The sequence below is a fragment of the Mya arenaria genome, chromosome 6 (assembly GCF_026914265.1).
Source record: "Mya arenaria isolate MELC-2E11 chromosome 6, ASM2691426v1".
In the NCBI taxonomy this organism is placed as follows: domain Eukaryota; kingdom Metazoa; phylum Mollusca; class Bivalvia; order Myida; family Myidae; genus Mya; species Mya arenaria.
Window position 1 is genome coordinate 57,500,683 of NC_069127.1, and position 13,343 is coordinate 57,514,025.

The window sequence follows — 13,343 nt, forward strand, 5'->3', positions numbered from 1 at the left end:
TTTTTTTTATTTTTCACATACCTTGCAAACAAGTTCAAGCACCGATTCCGATAGATCAGACGTATCAATCAGAGATGTACTTATTTCCAGTAACTGGTACAGCAGAGTGTGTCCAGCAACATTCTGTATGGAAGATTAAAAAGAAATTAACTAGTATTGTAGTGTTGGGAATTTGACAAACATCTTTTTCGGAAAACCGATAAATGCTTGATTGAAACTTTTTAAATACGCATGTTTATTTAATAATAACATACCTATCTTGTTCATTTTAAGACAAGCTCTTCATTAATCTAGCCATAATTAATTAGTGTAACATTGTTACAATTCCAAGAAACGGTATCTAAATTTGATTTTCATTTCATTTCTAAAAAACCTTATGTGTCATAGGTTTTTTAGAATATATTTTATTAATCAATTATCATAAAAAAGCATTGATAACTATAGATATTGATTTTCTCATAATTTATGAGAAAATCAATATCTATAGTTATCAATGCTTTTTTATCAAAGCTCACTAAAAAGTGTTTGTAAAATGTATTCATTTATACTGGCTAAGATTTTAATCACACAAAATTAATTAACCACAATAATTAAAAAAACAAACACACATTTAAGCTTATGACTAAGATATTAAAAAAAACAGGTGCCTATTACTTAACATCTGTATCTATCATCTTTGCACTTTGAGTGACTTGAATGGAAATCAAAATGTTTCCCTTAATCTTGAAAATATTCCAAGAAGACAATTCTGAAAATACTCTCTAACCTTCTTTGCCCATGGTAACCTCCTGGCATCAGTAGCAGACAACAGTTTCAGCAGGTGCACTTGAGTCAAATGTTCAGCTGAATTTTCCCCATCCACTGACTTGGTTCTAGCTGGTTCTGACATTACACCTTCTAACAGCTTACCTACAAGATTTTCGGAAATGGTACGTTTGAGACTAACAAGAAATGAACAATACAAAGAGTTATCCAATAATTACTAAAACAATTTTTGCAACATTCACGACATTTGCACCAATCAAAACATTAACAACATTTGCAACATTCACGAAATTGGCAACAATCAAAACGTTAACAACATTTGCAACATTCACGAAATTTGTGACAATATGATTCACAACAGTCATAAAATTTGAAACCTTCTCTACAATCACGACAGTTTGCAACAGTTTCAACATTCACAACATCCTAGACATTCACAACAATAAAATGTTATAAATCTTGTAAACCTCATGACATTGTTAATGCTTTGAATATCGTGAATGTCACGAATGTTGTTAATATCATGAAATAACGAATGTCGCAAATGTTGCTCACAGCATAAAATAACAAATGTTGCAAAATGTTGTTTTTACTTCTGTTATAATGTCATATCACAGCTATGTGATGCTGCTGTTCAGCTTATGTCACAGCTATATAATCTGCTATTTTATTTGCGTCTTCATGTTGAAAGATTAAAATCAAAGAAGCTTGCAATCACATAATGATATTTCTCCAGTTTTAATTTTGCATTAAAAAGTATCCATAAAAACTCTCTATTTTATAATAAAATCATGGGAGTTTTCCCCATACAAATCACTTACCAAGAATAACAGGATGTTCCACAAGCATGTTGGGACTGACCTCTTGGTAGAGACATAATGTCTGCACAACCTCCTGACGAAATCCAGCCACATCTACACTCGACAGTTCTAAAACATAATATACCGGTAGTTGCTTGTAAGTTAGTTCTCTGAAAAGTAGTCCCATTAAAAATTAACATAGAATCAACTTAATGGGATTTGGTTGGTTGCTTACTTTTTATATTTGGTAGACCTTGCATTGAGCATTTTGAATTTTGCACTTGACCTCACACATATGATGTCATAATAATAGTACATTTAAGAAATGAAATGCATAGTAAAATATCCAAATACATGTAGCTCATAATTTTAGTTTGTATTCCAACATGGAATCATTATAGATCACAAACAAATTTTGTTGATGCATTTTAGTATTTAAAAACAATCAGGTAGTTTGAAACAGACACTATAAAGACGGTAAAATTAAGGCGGGAAAAAGCCATAGTGTGCCAATGACAATCCTCTTCAAGATGCACTCTTACTCCCAAATAAAATTTACCACAATTAATTCAATTGTTTTAATTTACCAAAAAGGATGAATAAATATCAAAAACAATGGTTCTTATGAAGTATAGCAATTTATTTGAATAAAAAGGTGCAAAAAACAGGTATTTCAACCTTATGAGATGATAGTTAATCACAGTAAATCTTTAAGCACTCACCAATCATTTAATATTTTTGCGTATGCAGCTATTAAATACACCATTACAATCTTGTTATCAGTAATTAATATTTCCCATAAATGCATTATTAATAAAGTAGTTAAAGGTTTATCACTAAAAATTATGTTTCTTATACATGAGTATGTATTGGTTTTACAAAAAAGTGTCACTTTAAAGAAAAAGAACTTGGGAAGAAATAAAAACACGTAAAAAAATCATTATTATAGGCATTTTTTTAATAACAATTAATTTTATGATTATTGCATTTGTAACATGAATGTCTGGAGGCCAAAATCACGAGACTTGGCCTTTATAAAAGTCAAAACATGCACACCACTATTCGTCTGAATAAACTCTTTTATGACACAAATGATAATCTAAAATAAAATAAACAAGCATAATAGCTTACCATAAAGTTTCTGGAGTTCAGTCGCCTTGCTTTCAGTTGATGTTGCCGACGTCATTTTATCCCAGCATCCAAACACTGACATCACATCCGGTAGAGTCTTTAAAACAAACACTCGTTTAAGGTTCAACACTCACAATGTTACATCTTGTATGGTTTTGATATAATAGTTCATGAAACCATGCAGTAATATTATATAACTTTCATTGTGGCATATGACTGTTCAGCTGAGTTGCCATAAAATTAACATGATGCGAATGTGAGCTAAGCTTCACCTGGTCAATGTCAGAGGCAGTTTGTTAGAGACAGTTTAAGTATTCCATTGGAGTTATTGACCTTTATACACATTTTTCATGAGTATAATTATCTTGACACAACATTTTTGTAATAACCAAGGTCAAATTTACTGTACAACAACACCAGTGACAACATCAAGCTATCCCAATGTTTAAAGATCTTCAGAACAGACGAATGAACAGTGTAACAAATCACACCTTTAAAACCTGTGCAGTGTACAATATCTGGGCCTGGCTGGTGACCTCTGGTGAATAAAGTGTTGTCTGCTGCAGAGCCTTCAATACTATAGTGGCGGTTTCCAGCATTTCTCTCACGAGTACCATCACCTGGTAGTTAATGGCAAGGCTTTTGTTCTGGAAATATGAATAAAAAATAAGACTAACAGATAAATGAAGCCTCCCCATTTGTAGCAAATGAAAACAAAGACGATACTTTGAAAACATATGGAGTAATGGAGAAAAATAGCTTTGTACCGATGTTCCAGGATGGCAGATGGCCAGACGAACAAGGTAATTCCTACATTATATAGCCCACACCAGTATGTGGTGGGGGTATAATAAAGCCTTCACATTTGTAGTAAATGAAATAGGCATTTGAGACTGTAAAGATTAATAACAATACTGATGATTAAATTTTGAAGGAATTTAGTATTTGTGACTTTGGCCTTATTGATCAGGTTGTGAATTTAAAACCTAAAGCTTGTATTTTTTTACACCTATACTTTATTATGTTCTTATGGCTATATTGATTTTAAAACTTGGGAAATAGGCCAAAATAAAATAATGACCTGGCAAAAATTCAACTGTCTACAGTATAATCAGTTGTATGTCCATAATTGTGTTCCTGAGTACAAAAGAGAAAGATATCCTGTATTTTCTCACCCTGATTCCAGGAAACACCGTGGTCAAAACGTGTTGTGGAGGGAACGTGTAAACAAGCAGGATGTTCACGAGCTGTTCTGCCGTTTTAACGTCTTTAATCTTTAACACTCGAACACTGTCTTGAAGGCTTCGATACACCTAAATTGCCATGAAAGGTTTATTTTATAGATAATAACAGCACATTTCCATAAAATATCCAGCTCAGACACAAAATATGAATCTATGGATGAAAACTGTTTGTTTCAATGTATGATCGTAATATATTTCACAGAGGTTCAATTTTGGTGCTCAAGAGGCAAAATGTATAACAATCTTACACTGACACAATTTCTTTTTATTACAATGTATATGGCTAATAGTATTAAAAGACATTTAACTGCATTTTATAAGAAAAACACACCAAACTGTATGTGCATGTAACGTCATTTGGAAATGATGTCATTGAAATTGAGCCCCAGTACTGTGGGTGCTGATGCTTGATTGAAATAGTAAAAAACAGGCTAAATTTTCTAATATTTTTACTGTTTCAAGCAGTGAAATATCATTTTTATTTCATTTAAAAATCTCTATAAAATGGCTTTGAAGTATTCAAATTGATGACAGGATACCTTTTGGTATTTTTAATAATTCAATCTTTACAGGGGAAATATTTAAACATGCTGAAACCAAAATCAAGGCATAAGTGTCTTTGAAACAAAATTACCAAAAGTCAAACAACATGAAAAGAAATCTGTTTATACCTTTACAAGAAAATTTAGACTGGTGACCCACTTGCTGGCTTCTCTAGGGGAAAGTGTGGGAGCCAGACTCTGCATGAAACGATGAAGCTGGTCAGGGCAAGCTGTGAGAATGTCGGTTACCAGACTACACACAACAGACTGGTTACAGTGTGGAAGTAGACTGGACAAAACTGCTGTCATCAAATGGTTTTGGTTTCTGTAAAATAAGAACCAGTATAAATAGTTCTTAAAGTGATGCCAGTAACCAAACTTCACTTTATAGACGGGTAACAATGTTGAAGTAGACTGGACCACACTGTTGTCTGCAAAGTTTATGATTCTGGTTTCTGTAAAATGGAAACCAGTCTTCACATTATAGACTGGTTACAGTGTAGGAATTGACTGCATAACACTTCTGTCATCAAATGGTTCTGGTTTCAGTAAAATGAGGCACATAAATAATTCACATACATAAGCTGGGAACAAAAACTACCGGTACATAAAATAGACTGATTGCAGCATGGAGAAGCTAGCTTGATACTTTTATTGAGTTATTTTGGTTTCTGTAGAACTTGCATGGTGCAAAGAGACATGACATAAATTACCATGCAATGACAATATCTTGACCTTTTACCAATACAACAATGAAAACTACAGGGACAAGCCAAGTAGCAGACAGAGGAGTACTAGATTAAACTCAAATAACAAGGCCAAACAAACACCAGTTTTGTCTGACAAGCGCAGTAGCTAGCGAAATTGCTTGTCACCAAGGTGACCCAGGTTTGATTCGTGGTCCGGGAGCATGTGAGTGCGGTGGTGGTCAAGCAGGACAAGTTGTATTTTTTCCGGGTTCTCCGGTTTTCCCAATAGCACAAGACCATACTCCCGACCAACATCATGCCAACAAGAGTGACCTAGTATAAGGTAATCTAACTCTAAAATAAATATGTTTAAACTCGACAAAAAAGAGGCACAACAGTACAAGAAAAAAACATTTTACAAATTTCAATACATCTTTTTTAAAACTTGGGGTAACGGCCTTGACACTTGTGTTCAGGTTTATTTCCAAGAAAAGTTTTTAATATCATATATTTTCTTATATGTTTTTAAAATCGCATTTTTTCTTATATGTTACAAGAGAGACAAATATTTATATATAACAAATTCTCCACCTTCCTGACAGTCCATATGTCTTGTCATGGAAGATAATGCCATTTTTGTAAGAGGAGCAAAGTTCCGTAAGAAACTGGGTCACTGTTTCCATGGCAACCATTCCATCTTCATCCCTCATCACAGTTTCAGTCTGGGGCTAAAATGGTAGATAAAAAGTTAATTGGGAATTTTGTTTGAACTTGTTCAATAAATCAATCTTACCGTAATATCAATTGAATTAATTTTTCTTTATGTTTATTTTACATGAAGTAGTGTGTTTTAAAACAAAAGGTACGAAAAGCATCACATCATTTCCGGCAAAACTAGCAGTGCTGGTTGTATTTGCAATTTAAATCATCTGGTTTGCTACTTAAGAAATTCTGTGTTCAATTTCTTTTTAAACTTTGACAAATAAAATGAATTACCTCCTGACTGTCTGACTGTTTTGCTCCTAAACTCTGTTTCCACTTTGCCGGGCCTTGCCAGGAATACAGGTGGCACAATTCCTTCAATGTTTTCTCTGTAAACACCTGCACTTTTGCTGTTTTACTGATGGCTGGATTCATTACTACCTGCAGTAAATATTTGCCATTACTACATATACATGTATATATAAAAAATATATAAAACATAAATATTGACAAATGGTACAATTCATTCAAACTGCAAGCATCTACACCATGGTTATTTTACTGATAGCTGGATTTATAGCCACCTGCAATAAACATCTGTAATATATTTAAAGAAATATTGCGAACTAGCAGATCATCTTTTTAATGATTTCTCTCAAAACATCTACCTAGCTCGGCTACATTGATGTACTGATGTAATGTAGTTTTTGTAGAATTTTAGAACATAAATGTTAAAACTACATTTAGAATTGTGTCGTCCGACAGAAGCACAAAGGTCATCATGACCTTGACCTTTAAACTTACTGATCCAAAAATCAAACAGTGCATTCTACCGACTATGACCAATGTGCAAATCAAATATTACTGATCAGAAACAAAAATGACCCCGAGGAAAACAACAGATTGGGTTTGCCATGCTTTGCAGGTGACACCAAAATATAAATACACAATCTGTTATCCATATACAATTTATGCACAATCCATGCATAATCCATACACAATCCATGCACAATCCATGCACAATCCATACCCAATCCATGCATAATCCATACACAATCCATGCACAATCCATACACAATCCATGCATAATCCATACATTATCCATGCACAATCCATGCACAATCCATACATTATCCATGCACAGACCATACACAACCCATGCACAAACCATACCCAATCCATGCACAATCCATACCCAATCCATGCACAATCCATACATGCACAATCCATACCCAATCCATGCATAATCCATACCCAATCCATGCACAATCCATACGCAATCCATGCACAATCCATACCCAATCCATGCATAATCCATACCCAATCCATCCCCAATCCATGCACAATCCATACCCAATCCATGCATAATCCATACCCAATCCATGCATAATCCATGCATAATCCATACCCAATCCATGCATTTTCCATACAAAATCCATGCACAAACTATGCCCGCAATCAAAGCACAATCCTTACACAATCCAGGTGTACGTACCTTTTCCAACACTGAAGAGAGTAGTAGCTGAATGGATGATATTCTGTCAAACTGTATTCCTTGAAACATGTTCTCCATAAGCCCTGTAAGACAAAGCAAGAGCAATAATACAGAGAAGAATATATCACGCCTCCAGTACCCCATATTTTTCCAGTTTTGGTTACTATTTGGAGTCTATTTTCCATTTTGATGGATAAATGAATTATTTCTCAGATAGTGTTGGTGTTTTGACCAATGTTAACAGGTTTTTGACATGATATATACATAACAGGGTAAGTCGGTGACCCGATGCTTTGCTCTCACCCGATATGGTTTCCTTTCCCCCTGTATATCCAAAATTGGGTTACCCTGTAACTAATTTATCCCACTTCATTCATGGATTTTTTCTTACCCCTTATAAACCTAGATTTGAAAAAGAATGCATCAATGTTGCACACAGAATGAATCAAACTACCAAATCATACTGTGTATAGGACCAGGGCTTTTTCCGCCAATTTTGGGAAAAAGACACTAGACATTTTTGGAAAATTTGCGTCACGAAATATGCCCAAATTGGGAAATTTTTAAGTTAAAAGAACAAGCATTTCAGTCTCCTGCAAGTGAGGTAATTATTAAATATTAGTTTCTTTCCCTTTCAAAAGACCTGAAAGGACTGAAATATCAATCTTTGTGCTGTAAATATCTATTGCAATAAATCATGACAGATTATATTTCATACTGATCTCTCAATGTGATGAAAATAAGCCATTTCTGTATTCAATTATCCCCAAAAATGTGGAACAGTTTTTTTGTTGTTTTTTTACTTTTGATTGGAATTTTTAAAAAAATTCTGAAGATTGGGAAAAATATCAAATATTTTGCTTTGGGAAGGGGACGCACTAAAAACTAAATATAAGCAAGAAATCAAATTTTGGCCCCAAATCCTTTGTTGTACAACATAAACTTTTGTAAAATCCAAATCTGCAATAACTTTCTCAAACCAAATTTTAACCCTCCTGATAAAAAAAGCAATTTAACATAATTAAAAGCCTTCATTTAAATTAGAATGAACAACTCTTACACAGTTTATTAGTAATTTACCTTTAATCTGAATAAGCCTTCTTATAACATCACCGTCACCTGCCAACAAATACGCGATTACAAGGAGAGAAAAACACGTTCGCACATCCTCCTCATCCTTCGTGTCACGCCGTTTCCATAGCGACACCATTGTGGCATGTCCAAAGTCAACATGGTCTAAAACGAGCTTGGCTGACTGAGGTCCTAGCATCACCATGGAGACGAGCAGTTTAAGTCCACTTTTGATTGGTCCTGACCTGCAAAATAAGGTTAGTTTGCATTAAGGCCTAAAAAAAAAAATTGTTTGGTTAGGGTTACATCCTTTTCACAAATAGGTAGGGTAGGTAGGCTTTTTATTTTATTTTTTTATTAGGCTTTATATAAGAATGTCATTTTCATCATTGGAGAATGGTGTTAAAGTTATCTTCTATATAAGCAATTAAGGTTTTAAACTACATATTGAAAAGCAAAAAAAAAAGCAAAAAAATTTTTTTTTTTTTTTTTTTAGTTTTTCATTTTTTTTTTCAAACTGACTATAAAAACGTTAGGGTCGGCGCCTATTCCGTAGGTAGGGTCGGGTAACCCGAACCAAATGTATTTTTTTTTTAGGCCTAAATCCTAGCTGTTCATGAAAAGAAATGCAACAATACATATAAAGTTTCAATAAAGCTTGTAGCAGTTTCTTATGAAACATTGGTATCTTCTATGTAGTGTTCTTTCACCTTCTGTGATTGGGGTGAGGACCTTTAGCCTTTGGGAATACAGCAAAAAAATGCGTAAAAAGTTCCCATAGTAATGTCCCCTTTAAGATGAAGTCCGCATTTAAGTTGACCTGTTAAAAAGGTTTTTTAGGACTGTTAATTTTGGTTCCAATTTTTATGAGAAAGCATTTTTTTTTGTAAGGAAAGCGAATGAAAATCAGCCTTACTTTCCGAAAAGGTTTTACGCCCCCCACCCCCCTCTACTGCTTTAACCCCGATACACATCTTTTACAAAATGAGTTTCACGGATATTAAAGATATTCTATAACCTTCAATAGTTCAGTTTTCTACATGATCTACACTCACTTGTTTTTGTTATTAAGAACATTGTGTAGGATGTTTGCATGTGCAGTTAACAGCTTGCGGACTATCGTCTGCCCAGTGTTGTAATACTTTCCAAGATCATCGGCAATCCTCAGCAATATTTTCTCCAAGGCCAGGAAAACAAGCTGTAACTGTAATCAAAGAGATGAATAGTTAATAGGGATAAAAAGATGATTATTTGGGATAAAAAATCCATAGTTTACAATTGAGGTGGCAACAAACTGAATCAATGCTAGACAGATTAAGTTCAAGGAAATAGGGGGGGGGGGGGGGGGGAGTAAGAAGGAGCAAATGAAGGAGCAAATAAAATAAATACTGTATTATACTGTGTATAGGATGCACTTAATGCAATTTTTTCATTTCGTTCCATAACAGGAGCAAAAGACAGTGCTGCCATTTTTTCCTATGTAATTAATATATTATAAAAAAAGTCTGGAACAATTATCACTTTTTTCTCTCTTCCACAATTACATTTATGTCTCGTACATGGAATTTGAAGGCCAGTACAATATACCTAATCTTTATAACTGTGTGAACTCTCCTAATAATATCGCTGACAACCATTATGTATAATAAGAGGATCATCGTTTCACAAGAATGTGTCTTGAAATTTAAGTACATGTCAAAATATGGCTATGGGTAACTATGTGTAAACTACTAATTATTTACCATTTTTATGATGAAAAAGTAATAGCTTTTTTCTTCTTCATTTTTAGCAATTTCTGAAAAATATGTGTGCACTATATATGTGAAATGAAACATTAGTTGGTTGTGGCATTATATCAAAAGAATGTGATCAAGTGCAACCCCAATACAGGCTTTCAAGTGACCAATAACAAAAAAGTAGTGATAAAAGTAGGAAGATTTTTTTGAAAAAAAGTAGGATAAAATAGGGATATTCAGAGCAAAAAGTAGGGATAGAAGTGCTCTTTATTTACCTTTTTAGATGGAAATAAATGACTATTCAACCTGTTCAACCTATTCATCAATTGCGATATACATGTATTTATCTTTGCATAGAAACCAGTGCCTCAAGAGGGATTCAGCCACAGGATGAGGAGATGAACCTGAAATGGGTGTCTCTCACTTGTCAACATGCACCACTTATTCTCATCCTAGAACCCCTCTTTCAGCACTAGAGACCTCCTGCATCAAACTATTCCTACAAAAATACTAGAAATGGCTTCTTATTTCAATCAAGATTTAGTCATGGCTTCTTATTTGAATATTCAAGATTTGGTTATGGCTTCTTATTTGAATATTCAAGATTTAGTCATGGCTTCTTATTTGAATATTCAAGATTTAGTCATGGCTTCTTATTTGAATATTCAAGATTTAGTCATGGCTTCTTATTTGAATATTCAAGATTTAGTCATGGCTTCTTATTTGAATATTCAAGATTTAGTCATGGCTTCTTATTTGAATATTCAAGATTTAGTTATGGCTTCTTATTTGAATATTCAAGATTTAGTTATGGCTTCTTATTTGAATATTCAAGATTTAGTTATGGCTTCTTATTTAAATATTCAAGATTCAGTTAATTTCAAACAATGCATTTTCAAACAATGCATTTAGATAAACCTTTTCTATTATTTCTCAAACTATTTTTACAAAAAAGGAGGGATAGTGGGGCTTTTTCAAGGAAAAGTAGGGAAAAGTAGGAGCCTAACAAAAAAGTAGGGAAAAGTAGGAAAAGAAGGGCCTGCTTGAAAGCCTGCCAATAAAATACCAACCTCATTTGGTTTTCTGCCTGTTGTTTGGAAGACTTGCATGATTTCCTCACATTCAGGGGAGGACTTGCAGAAGCCTGCCACAATATCTTCTCCATCATTGTCTTTCCCTGGCTGTGCAGCCTCAATAAACTTCTCAAAACCTGGAAAGGTAAAATATACATCAAACTGTAATTAGTGGTCAACATAACATTTTGTCCAATGAGAAAGCAGTATACTTCAAATTAGCCAATATATTTTTTTCCTTCAGTAAATCAGAGGTCGCCTGTTATTGATTCTAATCAGGTGAAGGGGTAGTCATAAACAGTCACTGGGCCACTAAGTGAGTGGTTCGCACCGTTTCATGTAGGCAACTAAAATGATAAAGATTGTTAAGTAAAAATATATTAACTTATACAGGATAAATGGTTATGCAACTGTGCCATGCAACTGTGCCAGACATCAACCTTTTATTTTAGTATGTACATGTACATGCACATACAAACAACTTTTAACCATTACTCATACATGTGAGTTTAAAAAAGATTTTTTAGGTTTTAAAAAATCTAAATTTAGCTGAATTTCCAGTGGATACATATTGTCTACAAATTTAGACAAGTTTAGTTAACTTGACCCAGTCAGAAACAGTTAGCAAAGTAAGTTATTTATCTACATATATCACTGGTTAACAAGAGCACTGTAGAAAGGAACACCAACACACATCTGCTATTGTCTTATCCAGTCAAACAAAGAAGGGGTATAACTCAGCCATGCATTAACCCAGAGTTATGGGCCTTTCTGTACATGTGTGTTTTGTCTCGGAGAACAAACAGTTCTGAACAGAAAAAAATCAGTCAGTATTTGCAATATCTAACAATGGAAAAATATTGTTGAAATTTATCTGTTGAACAATTAATTAAACCAAAACAATCAACATTTCATGACAGCATATTTCCCAACCTGAATGATACTCAAATACAAGGTAGTAAGTTAAAGAAACACTGCTGTAATCTTTAATGAATCATGACAGGAACCAGTCTGGTAGCTGATGGTGGCATACTTAATCCCCTGGCTGAAAAGATGTATCCCTGATGGATAATGTTACAGCTATTAGCGATCTTATTTTTATTATATGTTTGTTTTATATTGTTTGGTTGGTATTTTATTCAAAGTGTCTGTTAAGCTTATTAACCTGTCATATCAATTCAAACTTTGTAAAGCTACAAATAATGAAAAATCAGGAACTATTGCATCGTATTACTATGGTCTAAGCCCTTACATTCAACTTCATTTAGTATTTAACCCACAATGTTGGTTCAAATGCACACATGACTGTGACATGAGCTAATGTTGTATTGTTGATATATACATAAATCTTGTCTACAGTACCCCAAACAAGCAAGACCCACTTACCTCACCCACTCAAAGGGATAAAGATGATGTTTGCATGTTTCCTCTGAGGGTAAAACTGCCCCCAACCCCACCACAGCATATAATTATACATATTTATTAGTGAATAAAAGTGAGTGAAATTAAAAGATGACTAGTGACATTTTGCGAATAAAGAAAACAAGGCAAGAATCCTTCATTCTTCTAGAAAGCTAACTTCATGCAAAACGTAACTTTCTCGGAAGTGGATCTGGAAATAAAAATATAAAGGAAAGAGAGAAAACAATAACAGAAATTTACTGTAGCTATCATAAATAATTGACATTTAAATTCAAACAAAATTCATTTTAACAGAGATTCTTAACAATTAAGTGATCATGACTTTTCACAGAGTTAACCCATTCCAGGAAAGCTGCGATCATAAATCAGTACACTGAAAAGCTGCCCAAGGCTGAAAATCTAAACTCCATGGAACGCTAGCTACAATTATGTGTGTTATTAGGGAACTTTGTTTAACATTTGGATATTCATTTTGTTACCTTAATGCCACAAGTTGACTGATTCATACCAATGTAATATATATTCTTCAACTGTAACTCCACAAAACTTAACACTTCATAATGAATAAGAACACAAGTTAAACATCAATTAATTAAGCCAATACCTTTCTCTTACTACACTTAAATGTTTCATGAAACATTAATTCAGATCAACTTCTGTCAACAAAGTATCA

General features: G+C 33.7%; 1 protein-coding gene across 1 annotated transcript in view; it reads right to left on the bottom strand.

The window, feature by feature from the left end:
• LOC128238966 (nucleolar pre-ribosomal-associated protein 1-like) overlaps positions 1-13,343 on the bottom strand; it is a 46,678-nt gene that overhangs the window by 25,316 nt on the left and 8,019 nt on the right. Inside the window, exons 2-14 of the mRNA XM_052955337.1 lie at positions 11,246-11,385; positions 9,495-9,643; positions 8,449-8,684; positions 7,369-7,451; positions 6,168-6,314; positions 5,763-5,899; positions 4,612-4,807; positions 3,872-4,009; positions 3,188-3,343; positions 2,697-2,793; positions 1,587-1,694; positions 767-909; positions 22-123 (exon numbers count right to left, since the gene is read on the bottom strand). Of these exons, the coding sequence (XP_052811297.1) occupies positions 22-123; positions 767-909; positions 1,587-1,694; positions 2,697-2,793; positions 3,188-3,343; positions 3,872-4,009; positions 4,612-4,807; positions 5,763-5,899; positions 6,168-6,314; positions 7,369-7,451; positions 8,449-8,684; positions 9,495-9,643; positions 11,246-11,385 (1,832 nt within the window). The remainder of the gene's footprint in view (positions 1-21; positions 124-766; positions 910-1,586; positions 1,695-2,696; positions 2,794-3,187; positions 3,344-3,871; positions 4,010-4,611; positions 4,808-5,762; positions 5,900-6,167; positions 6,315-7,368; positions 7,452-8,448; positions 8,685-9,494; positions 9,644-11,245; positions 11,386-13,343) is intronic.